Here is a 26,890-nt window from a genome sequence, read left to right on the forward strand (position 1 = left end):
TGCAGCCACTCCATGGCCACCCAGCAGGGAGGGACGGGAGAGCAATACCTTAAGCTCGTATTCTTCTTGCCCTGCAGCCTTTCACCCCTCATTGACCCAATGCAGCCAGAAACCAGAGGGCAGAGAATCCACATGCAGCCTATACAGGTTAGCTTCCTGAGGGATCAGTGAAGGGCACAGAGTAGATGTGGAGAAATGGAAAATCACCAGCAGCTACAGTAGAAATGAATTCACCCCGCTATGCTTGGGTCTGAGAGATGTCTCATTACTTTATTATTCTAAATTGAGGGAAAACTGGCTCAGTAGGCCATTATTACAGAAGGTCACAAAACAAACACCAGTCATTAGAGACTCCCCATAGGACAGTGGATCATATAAAAATCCTGGCTCTGAGGCTTCTGGGTGGCTCAGTCGGTTAAGCTTCCAACTTTGGCTCAGGTCATGATCTTACGGTCCATGAGTTTGAGCCCCGCATCGGACTCTGTGCAGACAGCTCAGAGCTGAAGGCTACTTCAGATTCTGTGTCTCCCTGTATCTCTGCCCCTCTCCACTCATGCTCTGTCTCTCAAAAATAAACATTAAAAAATGTTATAAAAAACCTTGGCTCTATGTGACTGTGGCAAAAACCAGAGGGCCTTTTCCTTGGCTCACAGGGCCCTATCCAGAGTGGACACCTGCGGTTTTGCTAGCATGCGCCTTTCTTTTAGCAAACAGTCTGTCCTGTTCATATGGGAGATGATTCTCCATCAGAGAGATGGGTGGGATTGTCAGCTCACTGTCCTGCTTTTCCTTGGCCAAAGAGGGTAGGCATTGGCATCGGACCCTCTCAGCCAATCACACTCCATTTTCTGGGAGTTGGAATTGGAGGCAAATACTCCACATCTGAATAGCAAACAGGTGGAACGAAAGCATCCTAATAGTGGAGTCCTAGGGACAATGGTCGTTGCTGATGATCTCTAGAGCCTGAACTGCCTTGATTTCTATCCTTTTCGAGACCTGGCTTTTCAGTTTTCTCTGTAATTGTGTGAGACACCCCTTGTCTTTTTTTAATCACCAGCGTTGCTTATGTTGCTTATGACCAAAGCATCCTGATAGTGACCCCATCGTTGCCATGGTTACGTGTGCTCCCTTTGCTGCCCTTGTCTCCAGCCTGCTGCAGTGGGGGAGCTGCAGGGAGCGCCTCACAGAGGTCTTCCCCGGCCACTGCGGGCTTGTCCGTGGCTGTGGCCTCGGTGTCCCCAGCCACTGTGGGCTTGTCCGTGGCTGTGTCTGGTAGCGCTGTGGCCTCAGGGTCCAGCCTTCCTGCCATCCTGTCTTCCGGGAGCTGCCTGGGACAGATGGCATGTTCCCCTCACTTAGGCAAAGTGCTTTAATGCTTCTTCTTCCCTTCCTTCCTTTCTCTTCCAGTCCTTAGAGCTCTTTCCTTTCTGGACAAGTCACCTCTCTTTCCTAGGGACACTTCACCTACATATTAAAGGTACTTTAACCTACATTAAAAACCCAAGTCTGCTGGGTGCGTGGGTGGCTCAGGGTTCGTGATCTTGTCGTTTGTGAGTTCGAGCCCCGCATTGGGCTCACTGCTGTCAACGCAGAGCCTACTTCTGCTACTGATCCTTTGTCCCCCTCTCTCTCTGCCCCTACCCTGTTTGTGCACTCTGTCAATAATAAATAAACAAAAAAAAAATTTTTAAACTGGGGGCACCTGGGTGGCTCAGTCGGTTAAGTATCCGACTTTGGCTCAAGTCACGATCTCATGGTTAGGGAGTTTGAGCCCTGCTTCAGGCTCTGTGTTGACAGCTGGGAGCGTGGAGCCTGCTTCAGAAGCTGTGTCTTCCTCTCTCTCTGCCCCTCCCTGACTCATGTGCATCCTCTCTCTCTGTCTCTCAAATAAACACTAAAAAATTTTTTTCAAAATTAAAAAAATTAAAAGTTTGTTAACTCTTCCCAAGCAAGATAAGTCTTGATTTCTGGGGTTCAAATACCTTGGGACTGTATTCTTAAACCATGGAGTGGTGGGAAATTCATTATTCTTTTGTGGGAAAATTTCAGTACAAAACCAAAACAATATAAAAAATAGTTCATTTCTCTGTTTGTCCTGTAATATTTCTTCCTATATCTTCTGACAGGATGGATCTAAACCTGCAGTGTATGTGTCTGTGGGATCTCCTCCCTCCCCTCCCTCACCCTCCCTCCCTGCCTCTTCATATTTAATTATCATGAATATAATTTACTAAGCTATAAATAAAGGGTTCCTCTGTATGCAAATGAACTATATTCATAATTGAGTACGTCACTGTATATAAATGGTGTTTCTCTTGAAACTGCTAAAAAAGATGAATGAAATAATATATACAATAAATGGATTCCTACTAACTCACTGGCACTGAATGTTAATGATTTTAGTCAACATAATTAAGACGACTACGCACTGGTTTTCTCTGACTTCCCTCTATGTGCCCATTTATCATCACTCATTCATCTGACTACAGGGCTTATCCTAGTTCCCTCCCCAACCTATAATGTAAGCCCCTCTCTGTTTCTGACTGCGTAATCCATCTCTGGTAAACCTGTTGTTCTTCTTTTTTGTCCCTAAGTCCTATCTCACCACTTGTAAGAACACTTCCAAGCTTGATTGGAATTTTTTCTTCATGTAATATACAACACACAATGTAATATATACAACATGCAATATAACATATACAATATATATGTATACTCCATAAAAACTCAAATATGTGTCCACCCTCTCTTCCAATCATGTGTATTTATGTTAGTCTATAATCTATCAGTCTCTTTGTTATTTCAGTGCTTAAATAAGCTGAGAATATGTCCATGTGTTAAAACATCTTTATGAACAAGAACCCATTTATACATAATCAGAAGAAAATGGAAGACAAAGCTTTTATTTGCATCGAATACACCAATTTGCATTTATTAAAGTTTAGACAAATAGGAATACTTTTCTGATTTCTTTTTTGAAGAAAAGGAAGTGAAACCACCACCTATGATAACTTAATGGTAACAGGTTAGGACTCTACATGGACACAAGAAGCAAGTGAGTGCAAAAGTGTGCAATGGCAAAGTCAACAAAATTGATCTAAGAAGAGCTTGTTGTAATAAGGAATTAGTCATAATTCTGGTAGTCTGGAGAGAGAATTGAGAAATTTCTTGAATTGCTGAAAACTCAAGTTTGTATTGGGAGAAGACGATACTGTATTGTGATTTACGGTTATGAGTCATAAAATGTCAAATTTCAGTGTAAAAGAGAGAAAATTAGTTCCATTTATGTTTTATGTCCCAGGAAGCAAAGTGTACCTTAAGTTCCTTTGTGGTGTATGCCTCTCAAGTACCTTTCTAACATTGATTATAAATCTGTGGATGTCTGCAGAAGTTGATGAGTCCCCCAGGAAAAGCATTCTAGGTTCAAAAAGTTCTTTTCATCATGCTCAGGTGCCACAGAGATTGAAATTCTAGTGGTGATTCTTCTGAATTGTGTGTTGCCCATTTTGTCATATGTTTATTAATTTTGCAAACCTTTGAGCACGAGCATCCTTAAAAATTTTTTTTATGTTTTTATTTATTTTTGAGAGGCAGAGAGAGACAGTGTGAGCAGGGGAGGGTCAGAGAGAGAGGGAGACACAGAATCCGAAAATAGGCTCCAGTCTCTGAGCTAGCTGTCAGCACAGAGCCCGACATGGGGCTTGAACCCATGAACCGTGAGATCATGACCTGAGCTGAAGCCGGACGCTTAACCGACTGAGCCACCCAGGCACCCCAAGCATGAACATCTTGAGGGAACTGTGGGAGAACAAAGACAGAAGCCTTGGTTCCGCTAATGAAAAACAGCCTGGAGGGCTCCACAGGCGTGGTAACAAGTAACTATTTTGGCAAAACAGGACTTCTGCTCCAAGAGGAGATCAGTACAGCTGAGAAGGAGGGAGGTCAGGGAAGGAGTGAGGTGTTCCCAGAAAGAGAACATTCTCAGGGGTCCCAATGCTGGTCAGCATGACTGCCTGATGCTGATCGTGTGTGAGGGGACCAGGCGAACAATGGAATCTGAGGGTCAGAGAGTCACCCGGGCTCTGGGGACATGGTGCCGTCAGCAGACTTTGCTTAGGATTGATTTTACAGTCACAAAAGGGATATAAACACACGCTGACGTTTGAAAGCTGATCTTCTTGGATGGATTTTTGTGCAACATCACTATGTTTTCTGAGCCTCTGAGTCCAGACATAGAGGTGTCATTAAGCCATCTGACTTGTTGAGTTGGAAGTTTGCTCTGCTGCCTCCCTTTTGCCCCAGGGGCCTTGTTCCTTTCAGAACCTTTGTGAATTCAGGGCGAGGGTTCCTTCTTGCTGCCTTGCCTCTTAAACTTGTCCTCATTCTAAAATGTCAGTGCACTGACCACCTAAGAACCCGGGGAAGTCAGAGACAGCATTACAGATAGCTTTCATTTCAGGTCGTTGCTTCCAATCCCATTGAAGATGCTCTAGTCCCTTTCATTGCTGCCCGTTGTCTGTGCCCTTAGAATCTCCCTGTCACTACAGAAATCCGTACCAACAAAAAGGGGTGAGTCAAAAAAGAAAAATCAGTTATGTTACTTATTTCTTATAAGCCCATTGCTGAAAGTCTACCAAGCTACCAGTAGTTCTGGGTCTTCAGGCCGGTATTTCTTTTTTTGTTTGGGTTAAAGAGTTGTACTTGAACCCTGGGAATAAGAAGGCCTCTGAAGCACAGCACTGGTGACTGCAGCAGCAAAAAGGATGCTGTTTAAATTTCCAGAGGACCACCAGGACGGATAACTCAGCGGTACCAACTCATGCCTCCTCTTCAAAGCTGCGACGAGGGACTTGTCCTGGGCAGTGGGCCAGGACCCCACCTGACTGACAGATGCCCTTGCCCAGAGCTCTTCGCTCTTCTCCCTCCCAGGCAGAGGGGCTACGGTGGTGTTCCCTGGACAACCCAGTATGTAAATGAAGTCCTGGGAACAGATTTTGGAGACTCGGTGGTGCTGTCCCTTTGCAGGTCCTAAAAGAAAGGCGAATCTTCTTTAGAAAGTGTGTGAACCTGGGAGGACCATGTAGGACCCTGATGAGCAGATAATGGGGACATAATAAGACTTAACTTGGTCCCTTTGATGGAATATGAGAGAGGAGGATAAGTATTATAAAAAATTCTTTGTCTTGATCACATTCCATTCACATACTCAACACCTACCCCCACAGCAGCTACTAACAAAAGACACAATTCTAGTAACTAGAATTCTCAACATTTATGTATTTTCTCTCATTCTGTGTGAACAAATGGTGTATAGGACTGTTAGTAATTAAGCTAACTGCATGATTAAGACCATCTCACCGTAATTGGCTGCAGGATTCTGATAATTTACCACCTAGATACTGACCTTTTGGGCATCTAGTGTTAATGACTTTATGTTGAACATTCTTTGCATTTTTTAAGGGTCTAATTAGGTTGCATTTATGTTTCCATTTGGGAAACCTAACAGGGGGAGGCGGAATTTACCGGACATGGTTTAATTCATTCTTTAAAAACTCTTCCTGTAGTAAAAATAGGGTGTGAAGATATTTCCACTGCCTTCCTGTTCTCTCCTCTGGGGTCTTTTGCTCTCGCCTTAGGGCAGGCTCAGGGTCTCTGAGGCCGCTCCTGTGAGCCCCCGAGGGGAGGTATGAGGTGCGACCTGCCGGTTCACTACTTCTCAAGTAGAGACACGGTATTTAGATTCTACATTAATACTGGGCCTGCCCTTATGCGACCCGGGGAGAAATCATCCCTAAGACAGGACTTAACACGAGCAAAAGCCAGGAAGATGACATGGAAGTAAGACACATAATGGCAACTTTGCTACGACAGTGTGACACTTGAGGGGAGAAGGAGGAGAGCTGCTTTGTGCTTTTTTCTCTTGAGTTATTTATATTTTGGGGTTAATCTTCCTCCAATTTCTATATTATTTGAATAGTTTTGTTTTAAGAAATATTCTGTAATAGAAAATTTCCCTATATTGCACACAGTGAATTTATTGACTAGTTTCACCCCTAAAATGTTCGGTATTCTTTTTTAAACCTTTCTAAATGTTTGTTTATTTTGAGAGAGAGCGAGTGAGCAAGCGAGCAGTGGAGGGGCAGAGACAAGAGGGAGAGAGAGAATCCCAACCAGGCTTCTTCCTCCCTGTCAGTACAGAGCCCACTTCCGGGACTTGAACTCACAGGCCGCGAGATCATGACCTGAGCCTAAATCAGGAGTTGGATGCTTAACTGACTGAGCCACCCAGACGCCTCAATATTTTCATTCTTCTTAAGCAAACTTTTTCCTGAGAACTTTCACAGACATAATTAGTATCTTCCTATGAAAAGCTAATGTTGCTGTCTTTTTACATCAGTAAATATTCAAAATATGAGAACATTTAAAGAGCAAGCCACTGGTGGTTTGCTCATGGTTTTGGAAGCTAGATCTTTGGAAATAACTTTGGGGGTTCATTCCCAAACCCCTTTGCTCCCTCTTTTATGTTAAAAGACATGGCTAGAGAATGTTGGGTTTCAGTTCTCCTGTGGAAAATCAGAAGTCGACCCTTCAAGATCCAGCCACAGAGCATTGCAGGTTAGGATTTGTCTTAACTCCATAATAATGCTCAGTTTATAAACTCAAAATTTTCTTTGCTTCCAGCTCTTAGCTTGACTTTTCTATCTTGATATTAGCTCAGGGTGAAGGGGAAAGGGTGCCAGCTTCATGCTCCGGTGGTCTGTCTTCAGCTTGTTGACCTGATAGGGTCTGACCCTGTTAGTTCCCACGGTAGGTGACGGACTGATCATTTGTTATCAAGTTGCAGGACCTGCTGACTGTTGCTCTGTTGCAATGGTGCACTTAGGGCCAGAGCTCTGTGACCTTTGTGGTTATTACTAGGCTGGCTGACACTGTTCCCTAGGGTGATCTTGGGCTTGATACCATGAGATGTGCCATATAATTTGTTGTTTGTAGAAGTATGCATTGCTTTAAGTAAATATCCGGCACAAAAACCAAGGTTTACAAAGAGAAAAATCTAACGGTCCCATATTTTACAAAGAGATTATCAGTTCTGAAAAAATATTTATCATGCTATTTAAACAAAAATTTTTTACATTTATTTGAGAGCCAGGGAGAGGCAGAGCACAAGTGGGGGAGGGGCAGAGAGAGAATGAGACACAGAATGTGAAACAGGCTCCAGGCTCTGAGCTGTCAGCACAAAGCCCGACAAGGGGCTCAAACCCACAAACTGTGAAATCATGACTTGAACCAAAGTCTGACATTTAATTGACCCAGGTGCCCCTTTATAAAAACAATTTTTTTACATTTATTTATTTTTGAGAGTCATTCTATTTTTTTAAAACCAGCATTGCTATTTTCTTTGTTTGGATTTTTATAAAGATAGGCTCCCTTCACAAATGTAAGCAACATGGCATACTAAGATAATCATCTAGGTAATTCGAACCAAGAATTACTTAGATATCTTCACAGATTACAGAAGGAAAGGAATACCTGAATCCATATTACCACATGTCTGTAAAATACCTTATTGATTTTGAATTTTTACAGACAGGATTGGAACTCTTTTTAGCATTAGTTATGAAAACAATTCACCATAATAATTAATATATCTGGCTAAGTTTTTGCCATGTTCACAAATCTATTTTTTTTACAATAAACTTTTTATTTTTAAGATAGTTTTAGCTTTATAGACAAATTGAGAAGATAGTACAGAGAATTCTCTTATAGTCCCACATGGAGTTTCCTCTATCATTAATGTTTTACATTATTATAGTGCAGTTGCCAAAATCAATACTGATACATAGTTTTTTTTTTTTTAATTTTCTTTTAATGTTTATTCATTTTTGAGAGAGAGAGAGAGGGAGGAAGAGGAAGACAGAGTGCAAGCTAGAGAGGAACAGAGAAAGAGAGGGAGATGCAGAATCCAAAGCAGGCTCCAGGCTCTGAGCTGTCAGCACAGAGCCCGACGTGGGGCTTGAACCCACGAACCTGAGGTCATGACCTGAGCCAAAGGTGGCCGATTAACCAACTGAGCCACCCGGCACCCAGGCGCCTTGATATGTATGCATAGTCAACTGAGATCCATACTTCATTCAGAGTCCCTTCATTTTTACCTGATGTCCCTTTTCTGCTGCAGGCTCTCATTCAGGGAATCACATTACCTTTGGTTGTCATGTCTTCTTGGGCTCCTCTTGGCCATGACAGTGTTTTTTTTTTTTTTTTTTGAGACGTCCCTTATTTTCAATGACTTCAACAATTCTGTTTGAGAGAGAGCGGGCCAACGGGAGCGGGCAGAGGGGGAGCGAGAAACAATCTCAAGCAGGCTCCATGCTCAGTACGGAGCCAGATGTGGCTTTAACAGTGTTAAGATGCCACTGGTCAGGGGTTCTTTAGAGTGTCCCTCATTTAGGATTTGTCTAGTGCTTTTCTCATGAGTAGACTTGAGTTATCCAGGTTTTGGGGGGGAAGACACTTTATTTCAAGTGTCATTTTAATCACACGGTATCAAGGGTACGTCCTATCAGCCTGACTTATCACTGTTGACATTAGTCTTGCTCACGTGGCTGAGATGGTGTTTGTTAGGCACAGCACTTTTTAAAAATGAATTAAAATCAGTCTTATCTTGGTTTTAGGTACAGAGCAATATAATGGTTCAACAATTTTATATGTTACTCAGTGCTCATACAGGTAAATGTACTCTTAATCCTCTTCAGCTAGTTCACCCCCTGCCCCTCCCCCATCCCCACTCCCCTCTGGAAACCACCAGTTTGTTCTCTGTCCTTATGAGCCTTTTTTTTCTTTTTTTGTCTCTTTTTTAATCTCTTTTTTAATTTATTAAATTCTACATATGAGTGAAATCATGTGGTATTTGTGTTTCTCTGACTTATTTCAATTAGTATTATACTCTCTGAGTCCATCCATGTTGTAGCAAATGGCAAGATTTCATTCCTTTTTGTGGCTGAATAATATTAGCGTGTGTATGTGCATGCATGTGTGTACATCTTCATGTATGGATGGACACTGGGGTGCTTTTCTATCTTGGCTATAATAAATAATGCTGCAATAAACCTAAGGGTGCTTGTATATCTTTTTGGATTTCTATTTTTATTTTCTTTGGGTTATAGCCAGTAATGAAATTACCGGATCTTAGGGTATTTTTATTTTTAATTTCTGAGGAACCTCCATATTGTTTTCCATAGTGGCTGCCCCGGTTTGCATTTCTTTCTTTCTTTTTAAAAATTTTTTTTTATGTCTTTATTTTATTTTGAGAGACAGAGAGTGAGCAGGGGGAGGGGAAGAGAGAGAGGGAGGCACAGAACCTGAAACAGGCTCCAGGCTCTGAGCTGTCAGCATAGAGCCCAATGCAGGCCTTGAACCCACAGACTGTGAGATCATGACCTGAGCCGAAGTTGGCCACCCAACTGACTGAGCCACCCAGGCGCCCCCCAAGTTTGCATTTCTATCAACATTGCCCAACTGTTCCTTTTTCTTCACCTCCTTGACAGCACGTAATGTTTTGTGTTTTTTATTTCACCCATTTTGACAGGTGTAAGGTGGTTGTAGGTTTGATTTGCATTTCCCTGATGATGAGTGAGGTCGAACATCTTTTCATGTGTCTGTTGCCCATCTGCATTTCTTCTTTGGAGAAACGTCTATTCATTTTTAGTTGGATTATTTGGTTTTATTTGGTGTTGAGCTTTTTTTTTTTTAACATACTTTAGATATTAACACTTTATCAGGCACATCATATGCAAATATCTTTTCCCATTCTGTGGATTGCCTTTTGTTTTATTGATAGTTTCCTTTGCTGGGCATAGCACTTTTTTAAATGGCAAATTTCCATTGCATATTTGGAAGATGATAAATTTATTTCTATGCCACATGTTAGAAACACTGCTTTTACCTGAAACAAATTATGGCCATCATGTTAATCTTGGATAGTGAGAGACTGAATGGACATTGAATGAACCAAAACTACCTAAAATTGATACAATATTTGAATTTTTGACCAGGTTAAGATTTCATCGAAGTTTTAAATTATTTGCAAGTATAAAAACAGCTCAAAAATATTTCTCAGTATTTGAATTCTGTAGTATTTTATTCCACAGTGAACACCAGATTTTTGCCATTGAAAGGCAAGGTTCAATGTAATTCGTTAAAATATTTGAACACTTCTCTGTGCTGTCACTACAGATTCATATGTTAGAATTGGAAGTTATATTCTGCTTCTTCCTTGCAGGGCTATTTGTAGGAAAAAGTGGGGAATGAGGAAACTTTCAGATGTTGGTAAAAGAGGTAATCAAGCAGGTTAGGTGAAATGATAACTCATGGGCTATGTACAGTGACTGATACAGAGTCTGCATAAAACTAGTTGTTGATAACTAGAAGCCCCATCAGCTAACCCCCACACGGTCACTAATCAATGTTACGTACACAGGCAATAAGACATAGTCACAGGGTTCAGTTTGAAATACGTCAGCAACGTATTCTTGGTTATTTTTCATACTGGCTGAATCTTTAGAATTCCCTCTTCTTTGCTCTCTGGTGGGTGAACTGTTGGCCTGCGTCCATGAAAAGGCAATATGCCCAGTTGAACAATATATTCAATATTTTTAGAAATATCTCTAGAGATTAATTGTATTTAATCCTTCCAAGGAGAAATATTTACTGAAATGCATTAACCCCCTGTGGGATGGCATGCTATATAAAATTACACCTGTCTCATGAAGTGTTTAGTAAAACTCAGCACCAGTTCCTAATCAATGCTCTGAAAAGAAAGGAATAAAATTATTTATCCAAACTATGATTAAAAAGGTCCACTTATTGTTATAGGTAAAAATTAAACTGAATTTATTTTCTGAATATATTTTTAGAGTGATTTATCTTCAACCTGATACAAAACATAGGTGTGCTTTCATTCAGTACAATTATTTATTGAGCACCTACTTCCTAATGCCAGAGATACAGTAATGAGTAAAGCAGATGGGAATCTTTGCACTGTGAATCTTATATTTTAGTTTGGTGGTGAGGGGTGTGGAGGGAAGGAGATGGGTAGAGAGATGAAAAATCACACATAGGTAATGTCGGATGGTGAAAAGTGCAATGGAGGAAAATAAAGCATGAAAAGCTTAGGGAACACAGGGGAGGAGGATGTATTTTTAAATGAGGGCGTCAGGAGAGACTGAGGATCTGAAATTTAAGCAAATGCCTAAGGAAGTTAAGGGCGTGAGGCATGCAAATACCCAGGGAAGAGATTTCTAGGTATCCACAGCAGCAAGTGCAAAGGCCCTGAGGCAGAAGCATATCTGATATATTTAAGGAATAGTAGAGTCTCCTCCACTTGGGAAAAAGTGAATGAGCAGAGTAGATTAGATGGGGAGAAGGGGCAGACCGTACAGGCTTTGTGAGAAATAGTAGGACTTGGGAGAGTTTTGAGCAGAGGTGTTATAATTTCGGACCTCAGTCCTCATAGATCACTCTGGCTGCTCTTTTGAATTGTAATTAGGAGGCCATTGTAATAATAATCCACGTGAGGGAGGGTGGTGGCCGAGAGCAAGCTGGTGGAGCAGAGACGCTGAGAAGCGGTGGCATCTGGAGGTATTTCAAAGGTCCAGTCCACAGGTGGTGCTGCCCGACCAAATGTGGATGTGACTTTCCTTCATCAGGAGCAGCAGGAAGGATGCCATGGCTTCACAAGGACTGTTTTGTGGAGAATTACATTTTCTTGTCCACATAATGAAGTACAAAAAAGAAATGAGCTTTAAAAGGAACTCCATTAGAAAACTATGATTATACACCTAGAAGACCTAAGTAATCAACCAGAGCTATTAGAGATAATAGAATGGTGGAGAAAAACTGCTGGTCAAAAGACAGAATAACACAAATCAATCCCCTTCCCAAATGCCTTTATTATCTAACTAAAAATATAATAGTAAAAGACTTCTAATTTATGATAGCCACAACATTGAATTATATGGTAAACTTGTGTAAGGGCATATAGCAGCAATCCAAAAAATCTACAAAATTTTAATGGTGGAAAAAGGCCTGAATAGATAGAGAATATGTCCTACTCCTAGGGAGGGACAATGAATATAAGTGCCAATTGTTTCCAGTTTAATTTGCAGTTTTAACACAACTTCAGTTAAGATACCAATAAAGTCATTGGTATTATATAGAATTCAAAATAATTGATTCTCAGAATACTTGGAAAGATAATATTAAAGCATTAATGAAGGGAAAATAATTATCTTGCAAAACAGATTGGTTAAAAAAACAAACTGAGCCAGCGTAACACTGGGTTAGAAAGCAGATATGTAGACTGTTGAAATAAAATAGAGCATGCATAAATAATTTTAAGTACACACGAAAACATAATATATGGCTAATGAGTATAATAGAATTGTAGAGAACATAATTATTTTATACATGCTGCTAGAGTAACTTCATTTCAATGTGGCAAAAACCATTTACCTCAAAAAATTAAAATAGAAAATCAATCATATACAAAGAGGTAGTTTGTTTATTTAACTGAAGAGGGAAGCCATTTTAGATTCTTAAAGAAGTTATGAAGAAAAGATGGGCAAAGGTATTTACATAAAATTCAAACATCTGTACAACTAAAATAAATTACAAACAAAATAGCAAAATAAAGAAAATATTTTTAAGTATTTGCAGAAACGTTCTGTTTTTAAAAAATTTTTTAAATGTTTTATTTATTTTTGATACAGAGAGAGACAGAGCATGAGAGGGGGAGGGGCAGACAGAGAAGGAGACACAGAACCGGAAGCAGGCTCCAGGCTCTGAGCTAGCTGTCAGCACAGAGCCTGATGCGGGGCTCGAACCCACAAATGTGAGATTGGACCTGAGCCGAAGTCAGAGGCTTAACCGACTGAGCCACTCAGGCGCCCCTGCAGAAAAATTCTTGAGAGTTACTGATATTTATTTATTTTAAATGTTTATTTATTTATTTTGAGAGAGCGAGAGAGGGCTCAAGCATGAGCAGTGGAGAGGTAAAGAGGGAGGGAGAGAGAGAACCTGAGGCAGGCTCCATGCAGTCAGCAAGGAGCTCAACGTAAGGCTTGAACCCACAAACCCTGAACCATAATGAAGAGTGAGATGCTTAACCAACTGAGTCACCAAGGCACCCTTTTCATTAATTTATTTAAATTCAAGTTGGTTAACATATAGTGTATTACAGTTTCGGAAGTAGGACCCAGTGATTTATCCCTTACCTAGAAACCTTCAATGCTCATTTCAACAGGTGCCCTCCTGAATGCCCATCACCCATTTAGCCCATCCTCCCACCGAAGTACTTGCCCTCTAGCAACCCCCAGTTTGTTCTCTTATTTAAGAGTCTCTTATGGTTCGCCTTCCCCTCTGATTTTATTTTTCCCTCCCTTCCCCTATGTTCATGTGTTTTGTTTCTTAAATTCCACATCTAAGTGAAATCATATATCTGTCTTTCTCTATTTCACTTAGCATATTACACTCTAGTTCCATCCACATTGTTGCAAACGGTAAGGTGTTATTGTCTTTTCATCGCTGAGTTGTATTCTAGTGCATCTGTAAATCATATCTTCATCCATTCATCAGTCGATGGACATTTGAGCTCTTTCCATAATTTGGCTATTATTGATAGCACTACTATAAACATTGGAGTGCATGTGCCCCCTTTGAATCATCATTTTGTATCCTTTGGATAGATACTTAGTAGTGCAATTTCTAGGTCATAAGGTAGTTCTATTTTTAATTTTTTGAGGAACTGCCATACTGCTTTCCAGAGTGGCTGCACCAGTTTGCATTCCCACCAGCAGCAAAACAAGGTTCTCCTTTCTCTGTTACTGCTATTTTAAAACCACAGATAGAAGTTTAATGTATAGAATATATGAAGAGCTCATAAAACAATATTTTTAAAAGTATTTACTTATTTTTGAGAGAAAGGAAAAGAGAATCCCAAGCAGACTCTGCACCATCAGTATGGAGCCTGATACAGGGCTTGATCTCACAAACCACAAGATCATGATCTGAGCTGAAATCCAGAGTCAGACACTTAACTGGGTGCAGGCACCCCATAAAACAATATTTTACTGCAACAGATAGAAATTCAACATATGGAATACATAAAGAGCTTCTAAAAATCTCTAAAATTACCATCAAACCTCAAACAGACATAGATTTCAATGTGTATGTATATTTGTATATCTGTCTCTATATATAAACATGTCACACACAAGAAAAAATATGTAACATCTTTTGTAAGGAGATGGATAGAAATTAAATTAGTGCCAAAGTAAATTACATAGTAAATGATTCCAAATCAGGGGGACATGCTGCGTGCCTCATGCAGTAGATAAGATACCGTCAATGTGTTCACTTCTTCAATAGAGCAGGGTTTTAGGTAGCATTCAAGTAAGCTTAATTCTAGGAATCTCCTGATGGGGAAGTTTTGGCATGAAAATAAAAGAAAATGTTACCAAATGAAGGTGCATTATAATAGTATTACCTGTGAGCAGTAAGTAGTAACTGGAAACCAAATAAATACTTGACACTTGGAGAATGACGATGTAATCTATAGTTTAGTAATCTGCAAGATGGGTGATTGAGTCCGAGATGGGAAATTAGAAAAATACAATCAGAAAAGGTTATAGGGAAAAAGAGAACAGAACACAAAATTTTAACCATGATCCAAATACTAGGTAACATTTACCTGTGGTTAAAGGTGGGAGAGGCTATCAGGAAAGGTAGTTAAGTGAGGTGACGGAATTTGGGCTGTAAAATGTATAAAAAGAATGAGTATAAACATCTACATAGATCAATGGATTCAGTGGGAGTGTTAGGATGTTCTAAGAAATGTACTCAGTTCTGGTGTAGAGGAGCAGGCAGAGACCTGCGTTCGAGCCTGGGTCTGGGCTGCCACAGGACAGTCCAGGCTGTGGGCTGGGGCTCTGAAATGGCATTAGGGAGCGTGCCAAGGGAAGCCTGGCCTAATGCGGGACATCCCCTGTGGCACCTTGTGTGCTCGTGGTGGGGGTGTCCTCTGAGAGATGGGGCTGGTGTGGCGGAGGACCCAGGAGGGGGGTGACCCACAGCTTCCAGGGCTTGTTGTTACATGGGGAAACATGAGAGAGGGGCAAAAGCATGGAGAGCATCTACTGAGATCCAGACCCTTGAAGGAAGGTGCCACGCGCCCTCCCTAGCAGATTACAGTACGTTTAAGCTCCGCCGCACTTTCTGCATTTTCACCTTTCTTTCCTTCCTTCTTACATTATGGGAATAAACACCCTTGTTCCCCATGAAAAATAACCCCTCTGCCTGGGCCCAAGGGGGAGCTCGAATTCACAGACCGTGAGATTATGACCTAAGCTGAAGTTGAGCGCTTAACTGGCACCCCTAAGAAGTTTTTATATGTTCTGGATACAGGACCTGTACCAAACATGCTTTGCAAATATTTGCTACCATTCAATGGGTTATGTTTTTAAAAAAATGTTTGTTTGTATTTGAGAGAGGGAGAAAGAGAGCGTGAGTGTGGGAGGGGTGGAGAGAGAGTGAGACCCAGAATCTGAAGCTGCTCCAGATTCCAGGCTGTCAGCACAGAGCCCAGCACAGGGCTGGAACCATGAGATCATGACCTGAGCTGAAGTGGGATGCTCAACCAACTGAGCCACCCAGGTGGCCCCAGTGGGTTGTGTTTTTACTCTCTTAATGATATTTTCCAAATAGCGGTTTCAATTCTGACGAAGCTCAGTTTAGTAATCTATTATTCTATGAGTTGTGATTCAGGTGCCGTGTATAAGACATTTTTTTCTCTACCAAAAGTCACAAGGATTTTTTTCTCCCATGTTTTCATTTACTGATATTGCCGTTTTAGGTTTTGTGATTAGGTCTGTATAGATTTTGGGTTAAACATCATGTTTATTGCAAGGAATGGATTGAAGTTCATACTTTTGCATATGCATATCCTATTATTCCACCACCATTTCTTAAAAACACTATCTTCTCTCCAGCGAATTGCCTTTTCACCTTTGTCAAAAATAAGCTGTCTATATATGTATGGATTTCTCTCTGGATTCTCTGTTTGGTTTTGTTGAACCATTTGCCTTTCTTTGTGACAATACTACACTGTTCTTACTCCTGTAAGCTTCTAGTAAATCTCTAAGTTAGGCAGAGTTCTCCAATGCTCTTTTTCTTTTTTGAAATTGTTTTGGCTCTTCTGTGTCCTTTGCATTTCCATATCACTTTAGAATCTACTTGCCAATTTCTGCAATGAAAGCCAGAAGGGACATGGATTGGAATTCTGTTGAATCTATGAATCAGGTTGGTGACAATGGACATCTATTTTTTTTTTAAGTTTATTTGTTTTTGAGAGAGAGAGAATATCCCAAGCAGGCTTTGCACTCTAAATGCAGAGCCTGATGCAGGGCTTGAACCCATTATCTGTGAGATCATGACCTAAGGTGAAACTTAGAGTTGGAGGCTTAACTGACTGGGTCACCCAGGTGCCCCAAGAATAGATTCCTTAAGAACATTGGGTTTTCTGACCCATGAGGCCCATCTGTCTTTCCATTTAAGTCTTACTTACTCTTGGCACTGTTGTGTCCTTTTCAGTGTACGGATCTTTCACGTCTTAGTCAGATTTTTCCCAAAGAATTTCATGTGGTCTGATGCTATTGTTAGTTATAGTTTTAATTTAAATGCCTTGCTATTGTTGGCATATAGGAATATGGTAGAGTTTTGAATATTGGCCTTGTATCCTTCAACTTCACTCAACTTTCTTATCCTCGTAGCTTGTTCATAGATTCTATCAGGTTTTCTACATGAAAAATCATGTTGGATGTGAAAAAATCACTTTACTGTTTCCTTTCTAATATTGGAAGGCTTTCCCCCTCCCACCCCCGATCCTATTGCACTGTCTAGAATCTCCCATAACATGTTGAAAAAAGGTCCTGAGAGTAGATATCTTTGTCCTATTCCTGATTTTAGGGGGAAAATGTTGTCTTCCACGTTAACTATGGTAATAACTATAATTTGCTGTAGATGCTCTTTAAAAATTAAAAAAAAATATTTAATTGTGAGAGAAAGCATAGGTAGGGGAGGGGCAGAGGGAGACAGCAACACAGAATCTGAAGTAGGCTCAGGTTGTCAGCACACAGCCCAACATGGGGCTTGAACTCAGGAACCTTGAGATCATGACCTGAGCCGAAGTTGGATGCTCAACTAACTGAGCCACCCAGGTGCCCCTGTAGATGATTTTTATTAGATTGAAAAAGTTCTCTTCTATTCATAGTTGCCTAAAATTTTTAAAAAATCAAGAAGAGATGATGACTTTTGTTAATTGCTTTTTATGTGTCTATTGGGCTGTTGATTGTTTTTTCTTTTTTTTAGTTTGTTAATATGGTGAATTCTACTGGTTGTTTTTAGAATATTAAACCAACCTTACATTCCTAAGTCCTGGCTGGTCATGGTGCATTACCTTTCTTATATACTGTTGGATTTTACTTTCTATAACTTTTTGTTTAGAATTTTTGTATTTTTATTCATGGTGGATAATGACCTATAGTTTTCCTTTTTAAAATACTCTCTTTGATATTTATGCTGGCTTCATGAAATGAGTTCAGAAACATTTCTTCCTCCTCAGTTTTCTCAAAGAGTTTATGGAGAATTGGTATTATTTCTTCTGAGAGTATTCTTAGAACTCACCACTGAAGCCCCCTGGGCCTGGAGTTTACTTTGTGGGAAGTGTTTCTCCTTCCTTTCCAATCTGTTTTCCTTTTATTTACTTTGCATGTCTGATATAGTGTTTATCTTGCTTTTATTTTTAGAAGATATTTTTGTTGACTTTAGAATCCGAGATTGAGGACAGTTTTTCCTGTAAATTTTTTTAGGGATGTTGCTCTGCTGTCTTCCGGCTTTCATTCATTCCAACAAGAAGTCTCTTGTCATCCTTATCTTTGTCCCTCTGTGTGTGATAGATAGATCTGTCTGCCTCTGATTGTTGTTTATGTTTATTTATTTTGAGAGAGAGACAGAGTATGAGCAGGGGGAGGGGCAGAGAGAGAGGGAGACACAGAATATGAAGCAGGTTCCATGCTCTGAGCTGTCAGCACAGAGCCTGACGTGGGGCTTGAACTCAAGAGTGAAATCATGACCTGAGCCGAAGTCGGACACTCAACTGACTGAGCCACCCAGGCGCCCCTGTTGTCAGAATATTCTCTTTATCACTGATACTGGGCAATTTGAATTTGATGTCCATTGGAGTAGCTTTCTTCACACTAAGAATTTGTTCAATGTATGATTTGAGGAAATTTTGGTCTTTAATTCTTCAAATAGATTTGTGTCTCCCTTTCTTTGGGGATACAAGTCACATGGGCATTTGGCTGCTTGAACTTGTTCCACCACTCACAGGTGATTGTTTTTGTTTTTGTTTATAAAACATTTTTTAGGGGTACCTGGGTGGCTCAGTCAGTTAAGCGTATGGCTTCCAGCTCAAGTCATGATCTCATGGTTCGTGGGTTTAAGCCCTGCTTTGGGCTCTGTGCTGACAGCTAGCTCAGAGCCTGGAGTCTGCTTCAGATTTTGTGTCTCCTTCTCTCTCTGATCCTCCTCTGCTCACACTGTCTCTCTCTGTCTCTCAAAAATAAATAAAAAACAAAAAAAACCACTTTTAATCTGTGTTTCATTTGGAATAGATTTTATGTTTTTAAGTTCACTGAGTCTAATCTCTATTAATTCCAGTGAATGTGGCTTCCCCCCCCCCTTTCCAACCTTGTAATTTTTAATCTCTGGCAGTTCAGATTGGTTATTTTTTATGTCTTTCATATCTCTACCTGACTTTTTGAGTAGTGTATAAAATTATGATAACTTAAAAATTTCTTTTTAAGTTTTATTTATTTTGAGAGAGAGCACGAGCAAAGGAGGGGTAGAGAGAGGGAGAGAGAGGATCCCAAAGAGGCTTTGCTCTTCCAGTGCAGAATTCATGAGCCACGAGATCATGACCTGAGCTGAAATCAGTTCAGCACTTAACCAACTGAACCCCCCAGGGGACCTTATAACTGTTTTTGTAAAAATTGTTGATGTTTGTTTATTTCTGAGAGAGAGATAGAATGTGAGCAGGGAAGGGAGAAAGAGAGGGAGACACAGAATCTGAAGCAGGCTTCAGGCTCTGGACTCTCAGCACAGAGCCTGATGCAGGGCTCAAAACCACAACCTGTGAGATCATGACCTGGGCTGAAGTTGAACACTTAACCCACTGAGCCACCCAGGGGCCCCTATAATAACTGACTTAGGGGAGTGATCAGTCTAGGGCTAATTATTCCTCACTCCCAAGGCAAGAGCCTTCTGAGCATCCTGTTTAATGCACCATGAACCCATGAAGCTCTCCAGTCCGGCTGGCGTGAGCAGGCACTACTCCTGGCCCCGTGTGAGCACGTCACCAATCTTCCTAATTATTTTAGGTGGTTCTTTCCCCAGCTTCAGATAGTTTCCTCCTGTGCATATGGTGATTAGTCGCAACAAAATACTCCAAGGGGACCTTCTTCCAGTGCTCTGTTGTTCTCTCTCTGTACCACTGTTCTCTCTGGTGCTGCCTTGTGAATTCTGTCCATCTTTGTCTTCCCTGCAACTCAGTTCTGCTTAATTTAGGGAGTCTACTTTTTAAAACTGTTTTTAAATTAATTAATTATTTTGAGAGAGAGAGAGAGAGAGAGAGTAGGGGAGGGGCAGAGAGAGAGACAGGAGAGAGAGAGAGAGAGGGGTAGGGAGAATCCCAAGCAGGCTCTGAGCCATTGGTGCAGAGCCTGATGTGGGGCTCGAACCTATAAACTGCAAGATCATGACCTAAGGTGAAACCAAGAGTCAGACACTTAATCTACTGAGCCACCCAGGGCATCTACTTGATTGTATCCAGGTTTCTTTCTTTGTTCTGTCCCTAGAAACACTCTGAATTCAATGACCTGGGATTATTGTGGGTCTTATCATTGTCCTTTGTTATCCTGGGTCCAGTGACTTGAGAAGTATTGGTTCATATATTTTGTCCATTTTTTTTTTTTTTAGTGTAAACTTTGACCCTGTTACTCCATCTTGTCCAAAAGCAAAAGTTCCTTTCTGTTCTCTTAAATACAAATATTTAGATGGTTGCCATTAAAGTATATGTATCATTTTATGGTCAAGCATTGTAGCTCAGATAGTTTTCATATTTCCTAAATGGTTTTCATAATTGCCATTTTAGTAGCTGCGAAATATTTCTCAGTGTGCCAAATTTATTTGAGAGCAGTTTATGCATTAAAGAATGATTTATGTTCTACCTCTTTCCAAAAAAGAATTTCAGATGGCTTACTGACAAAAAGGCCTACTAAATAAGACTAATACATTATGAATTAGAAGGGAAAACAAGGTTGAGGAAAAACCAAGGAAGTAATAATGCCAATTATGATAATGTCTGCTGTGGGTATTCTGGGAGCCAAATGTGACAACTGTGACGAGTTCTGTTATTTTCATTATCAGAATGAGAAAGAGACTTCTAGGGAATAACAGCTACGGAATGCCTACTGTGTGCAACCTAACAGCAGCCATGTTTGATTTTTACCTCACCCTCATGGTCTTCGTTCTGGGGCACAGAGCAAATCAAAGACAGAGTAGGCATTCTGGTTCCTAAGAGGCAAATGGCTCAGCAGGGAGCCTGGGCATGACACCAGCCATCGCACAGGCTACCTCAGGAGGGACAGACACTTTTCTTGTCCCGAGTTCTAGGGGACATTGCTCACGTTGGGCAATGTCTACAGTCAGCAGTGAGTGAACCGGTGATCGGTGTCTTCACAACAGCTTCGTGCTAACTACAGAAGTTTTATTTTTTTAATTTTTTTCTATTTTTTAAAATTTATTTTTGAGAGATAGAGACAGCACAAGCAGGGGAGGGTCAGAGAGAGACACAGAGACACAGAATATGAAACAGGCTCCAGGTTGTGAGCTGTCAGCACAGAGCCCGATGGGGGCTCGGACCCACCAACCATGAGATCATGACCTGAGCCGAAGCTGGACGCTTAACCGACTGAGCCACCCAGGCGCCCCCAGAAGTTTTAATGTTTTTGTTTTGTTTTGTTTTGTTTTTGGTAATGGCTTTTGATGGCTATGACATCGCACTGCTCTTTGCTTGAGGACCCACACTGAAAGGGATCATGAGTCTTGGGAGGTAACACCAGCCAAGGATGGAATTTTGGTCCTTGGAGAAAGGATTGCTTGCTGTCCTACATGCCTCCTTCTAGGATCTGGATTGCTCTTGGACAAGGTTTTGGAAAGACCTAGGGAACTCCTATCTCACTATTCTTATTTTTTTTAAATTATTAAGAGTCTGTTTTATGCTAATTAATTCCTTTTCCTTACAAACTGCTCCATGATCCTTTGCACTTGGACTTGTACGTCTAGAATTCTCCTGAGAGCTCCAGCATCTTTGTGGAGCTACCATCCTCACCAGAATTCTGGGGCTCCCTTGGTCTCTGTCAGATGCTTACTTCTCCTCACAGACTCCCCGTATTCTAGCACCTGGATGCTGTCCTGGCCCCCCTTTCTCTTTGTACTTAACATTGCAGCACCTCCATTAGTGCCCGAGTCCCCATTGCTCTCTGAGCTCGGTGCTCGGGGCTACAGGGGTGAACGGACACACTGACAGCTAGTTGTGATGCCCCGTTGCCCACTCTAGGAGGACGGTCATAGAGCAAAGTGAGTAACTGTTTTTTAAAAAATCCCAGCAACTTGGAAGTCGTACAAACGAAGCAAATATGAATACTCAAGTGGAGAAACCAGGGACCATTTCATGGAGGGCATAACTGCAGACATTGGAAAGTGTGTAAACCCACACACTTGCACCAGACTCCGTTCATCCACCGCCAGATTTGCTTGCCCGCCCACCCCCACCCCTGCCCCTGGCCCTGGGGTTTAGCTGTTTGCTCAGTGGGAGCCCATGTGCCACCACTGTCTTCCCAGCTCCTAGCACTGCCCGACTGTTCCAGGGTGTGGACTGGGCTTTGGGACAATTTCTCCGCCAGCCGCTGAGGGTGGAGCCTCGGCAGCTCCAGGTCCTGGTCCTTGGTCCTCACTGATCCGCAAAGTCTGTGGCATCTCCTTGCGTTTCTGGTTCGGATGCTGTGCCTTTCTGCTCTTTCTGCTCCGCTGCGTCCTCCCAGATGTAACTCTAAAGCGCCAGGGGGTTCATGCCGTAGGGGTCGTCTGACCAACAGGATTCAGACGGGGACAGGCCGACAGCCCCCTCGCTCGCTGATGGATGGTTCCGAGGAGCACAGTTCTGTGCTGCCTGCAAGTCTTTCCTCCTGACTGAGCAGCTGCGAGGGCAGCACCCCTGTATCTGTGCTCCTCCCATCCCTGCCCTGTATTCCCAGCCCCTTGACTCTTGCCGCCCTGGACAGAGCGCCTCCCAGGAGTGTCTTCCCCACATCTGCTGTGGACGCTTTCTTTTCTGAAGAATCTGGACAAAGGTTCAGCGTGAGGTTTTCTTTTTCTTTTTTTAATATAATTTATTGTCACATTGGCTGGCAGACGACGCCCAGTGCTGTCCCAACAAATGCCCTCCTCCATGCCCGTTACCCACGTTCCCCTCTCCCCCACCCCCATCAACCATCAGTTTGTTCTCTGTATTTAAGCGTCTCTTATGTTTTGCCTCCCTCCTTCTCTGTTTGTAACTATTTTTTCCCTTCCCTTCCCCACGGTCTTCTGTTAAGTTTCTCAGGATCCACATGTACGTGAAAGCATAGGACACCGATCTTTCTCTGACTTCTCTCAGCATAATACCCTCCAGTTCCCTCCATGTTGCTGCAAATGGCATAATTTTATTCTTTCCAGGATGAGGTTTTCTAAGCAAAGTACAGAGAAAGAAAGGCCTTGCACCAGCACTTGATGTGAAATCCCCCAGGCCTGCATGTATAATCTGAGTGTGCCCAGGCCTGCGTGTGTAACCTGAGTGTGCCCTGCACTCCTGCTGGGCCCTCGGTGGGCACCCCCCCCACCATACCCGCCAGCTGCGGTAGCACAGTATTAACTTCTCCTGGTGCTGTCTGTGTTTTACAGACTCACAGTCCATGCAGAATTATAACACACAGGTCATAAAAAAAGTCATTCTGCTTATTCCTCAAGTTCCAACTTACAAACTGCCATGTTTTTGAAGCTGAAAGTAAACTTTCCCTGCTCTGTGCGACCAAACTATTATTTAAACATGTTTTAAATTATTTTTTAATGTTTTATTTCTTTTTGAGAGCCCACCAATGGAGGAGGGGCAGAGAGAGACGGGGGAAATAGAGGATCTGAAGCAGGCCCTGAGCTGACAGCAGGGAGCCTGATGCGGGGCTTGAACTCATGAACTGTGAAATCATGACCCGAGCCCATGAGTCAGATGCTCAGTCGACTTAGCCACCCAGGCACCCCCCAAACGATTTGTTTTTAAGTCACTTTCTAGCATTTATCACATATTGTCCTGTATCATAGATGATTGTTGGGTATCGTTGTTATCTGTCAGATAAAAAGCTCTTTGAGGGCAGGGGCCATGATTTAGCTTTGCATCTTCTACAAAGCTTATCATAGAGTGCTGTATGCAGTAGGCACTCAGCAGTTATCACTTGAATACATTTAGAAACCTATCTACAAGGTTAAAGGAACACTATAGATGTTCCTTAAATTATTGTAATCAAATAATAAATTAATGTAATAATAAAAAATTCTTTTGTGAAACCCACCAGCAAGTCTAGAATATTCCCACAACTCAGTGCAAGGTCACATTCACAGGACTCAGGTCATGCTGTGAATCTCCAAGCACTTGATAGTGGAGAAATTCTCAGAGGTTCCTGAGGTCAAGGGCATTAGAATCTAATCAGACACCATGGAATAAAGCTTTGACCTTACTGGACCATGGGATAAACAATTAGAGAGGGATCTTTTAATTCATTCAATGAGTATTTTTGAGCACTTTGTGATAATGAAATCAATGCTTTTAAAATATGAATAAGGGCAACAGATACACTTGTCCATAGGAACACGTAAAGGTGATTAATTTCCTTCTTTGGTTTCTTACTTACAAAGTTGCTTTGTCTTCTTACATTTCACAGTGTCCAGTTAATTGCAAGGAAATTTTGGAGTCATTACAGCAGGTGAGTGAAGGAAGAAATTGACAGAGAATGTGAAAATTGTTACTAGAAGTATTAATAATTGATGAATACTTAGATGAATACTTAGACTCCCTAAGGAATAGAAGCTTGACTGTGCTCATAAAAAAAAAAAGTATTTTAATTTTCTTAAATCTTTGAGAAGCCTTTTCAGCCACTCATTATATAACAAGACTGGGCAGGCTTCCTTCTTTTTTTTTTTTTTTTTTTGCCATTGACATCTTCCGAGGAAAATGCTGCATGATATGATTTTCAAGGCTAATTTGCCTTTTTGTCTTAAGCAATGTCTCTTCCTACAAATTAGCCTCCTGTACCTCCCTGAGCTAGAGAGGCTCCTTCAAAATTCCTAACAGGCAGCCTGGTGGAGAGATGGGAGGGAAAGGAGGGGGGAGGGAGGAAGGGCGGGAGGAAGGGAGGGAGAGAGGTAGAGGGTGCCTGTCTGCTGCGTACATGTGATACAGGCTGGGAGATCAGAACGCTAACAGAACAGGCAGTGTAATTACATGTTCCTTGTAAGTATGTTAGCCCCACGGGGAACTGAGCTGGCTCGTCCACTTGGAGAGGGAAAGTAGATTTAAGGATGGTGGAAGGGGTCATTTCCTAACTGACTTATTACTCGGTGGTGATGAGGGCATTTGCTGATCTCCAGTGACTGCCTGGTGCTTTTGGTCAGGCTCGGCTCTCTCACTCCCAGATACTTGATTTTGCAAAAGGGACACACCTTTCTGCAGGAAGAGAAGATACTGACCAGATTGCAAGCGGTAGGTAGTGACATTCAGCATGTTTATGCAGCAGAATTGCTGAGAGATTGAGGGGTGGGAGTTGGGGGGGGGTTGCTGGTGGTAGTGTTAGTGCTCGGGTTGGTTGATTTATCTGCAATAGGGAATGTTTTATTTTAATTGCCAGTTAAAGGAAGAGTTGCTGCCTAAGCTAAGGTATCAGTTAAAAATCCTGTGTTCCCCAGCTTTTATATTTGTGTTTGATGTGACTTCTGTGCTCATGCAGCTTGGTGAAGCTAGGGAGGGCTCACCTTTAAATAACCTGCAGCTTCCTATTTTCATTCATTTTTGTTTTTTTTTTTAAATCCCTAAGCACTGTTCCCACCCCTTCTTCCCAGTATCCGCCTGACTGCCCCCCTCCTCCTCCACCCCCTATGAAATGTGGGCCTGCCTCCATCCTGAGCCTTTTGCACCCTGAGTCTGGATTTCTGGCTGGTTTGCTGTAGGTGTTTGTGGATGCTTCGCAGTCACCCAGGGTCCAGGCAAGCCGACCGTGCATGGGCATCGGAGACCATGGCTGTGCAGCTGGTGCCCGACTCTGCTCTCAGCCTGCTGATGGTGAGTGCTCCGGGAGGAGGGGCCCGGGCAGCGCCGGCTCCGGCCTCACCCTCCCGCTGCAGTACTGCAGACGCGCTCAGAATCACTCGGCCTTACCCCGCAGGCTTGTCGGAAAGGATTTCCTGGGTGAGAGTATCAGCCATGACAAAGCACTCTCAGGGAAGAGAAGCACTAGATTTGCCATTTTAGAAACTTGTTGCTTAATGCTATTTTGAGAGATGCTTGCAAACAGGTGCTAAGAGCCCCTAGAAATAGATTCCCACCAACGCCTCCCCCTGGCTTCTCAGCATCCTTCCCCCCCTGCCTTGCGCCGCCCCCCCCCCCGCCCCCCCTTGCCTTTTGCATCTAAGTTGAGGTGATCTTGTTTGTTTATTTGTTATTATATCTTCTCATAGCAACTGGGGCATTTTTTGCCCCCGGAACAATTGACTAGGATCGTCTTTCTGGGTGCCCATGTGTTGACTCAGATTTCCCCACGGAAGGGGCTGAGAAGGTTGTCTGTGGCCTTTTGTAACACTGGTACTGCAGAGCTCACCTCCCAGCTGTGATTTCCGGGGGCGGGGGGAGGGGTTGGGAGGAGACCCAGGCAGGCCTTGTCCAGGCCCTTGCCCACGTGTGGACCACTGACCTACTTTCAGCCTCTCTGTGATTTCCGTCGTGTTAAGAAGGCCTCCGCCCTTAGCATGTCTACGCAGCACAAGGACAGTGGTGTCACCTTGTTTTAACCGGGTTGACTTTGTGCTAGGCTCTGGATTCAAGTTTGCTTTCCCTGTCTTGTTTCTCCCCTTCACCCCGCTGGTTAGTTCACAGGCCAGAGTAGTGCTGACGGAAACAGCCCGCATAGGGCTCGGTGTGGGAATGTTTCTAATAGTTCCACTGGAGATTTTACGGACAAAGCCTAAGTGCTTCTGCAGAGTATATTGATCTGTGTTTTCTGACTGAGCAGGGGAAATGTACCTTTGTGAGGCCTGATGAGTTTATTAAGAGCACTTGGAAGAGGAGCCAGTGGGGAGCCCGTCTCCTGAGCGATGAGCTGGGTCAAGTTAAGAGGGATGGAGATCATGGTTCGTTGTCACCCCAAATGTCATGTAAAATGCCTGGGATCTCATGGGCTTCTGTTGAATTTGATTCCACTGGGAGAGGAGTATTCAAGAAAATTAAAGTTGTTTTCTGGAGAAATTACCTGGTCGTCCGCTCCCTTCCTCATACTTGGATTGTCTAATGTACTTTACGTCCATGGTCTCCCTGGGGTCACATACGTGGATGGTAAGGGTCTGAGGATTTCCTCTTTGAGGCCCAAGAGACTGTGGGAGACTGGAGTCTGAGTCCTGTGCAAAAAGATACGGGCACATA

General features: G+C 42.4%; 1 protein-coding gene across 1 annotated transcript in view; it reads left to right on the top strand.

The window, feature by feature from the left end:
- The window catches only part of FRMD4A (FERM domain containing 4A), a 619,483-nt gene that overhangs the window by 2,435 nt on the left and 590,158 nt on the right, over positions 1-26,890 (top strand). The window contains exons 3-4 of the mRNA XM_029955588.1: positions 24,144-24,185; positions 25,426-25,537. Coding sequence (XP_029811448.1) covers positions 25,436-25,537 — 102 coding nt within the window. The 5' untranslated portion in view covers positions 24,144-24,185; positions 25,426-25,435. The remainder of the gene's footprint in view (positions 1-24,143; positions 24,186-25,425; positions 25,538-26,890) is intronic.

This window comes from Suricata suricatta, chromosome 10 (assembly GCF_006229205.1).
Source record: "Suricata suricatta isolate VVHF042 chromosome 10, meerkat_22Aug2017_6uvM2_HiC, whole genome shotgun sequence".
NCBI classification, from domain to species: Eukaryota; Metazoa; Chordata; class Mammalia; order Carnivora; family Herpestidae; genus Suricata; species Suricata suricatta.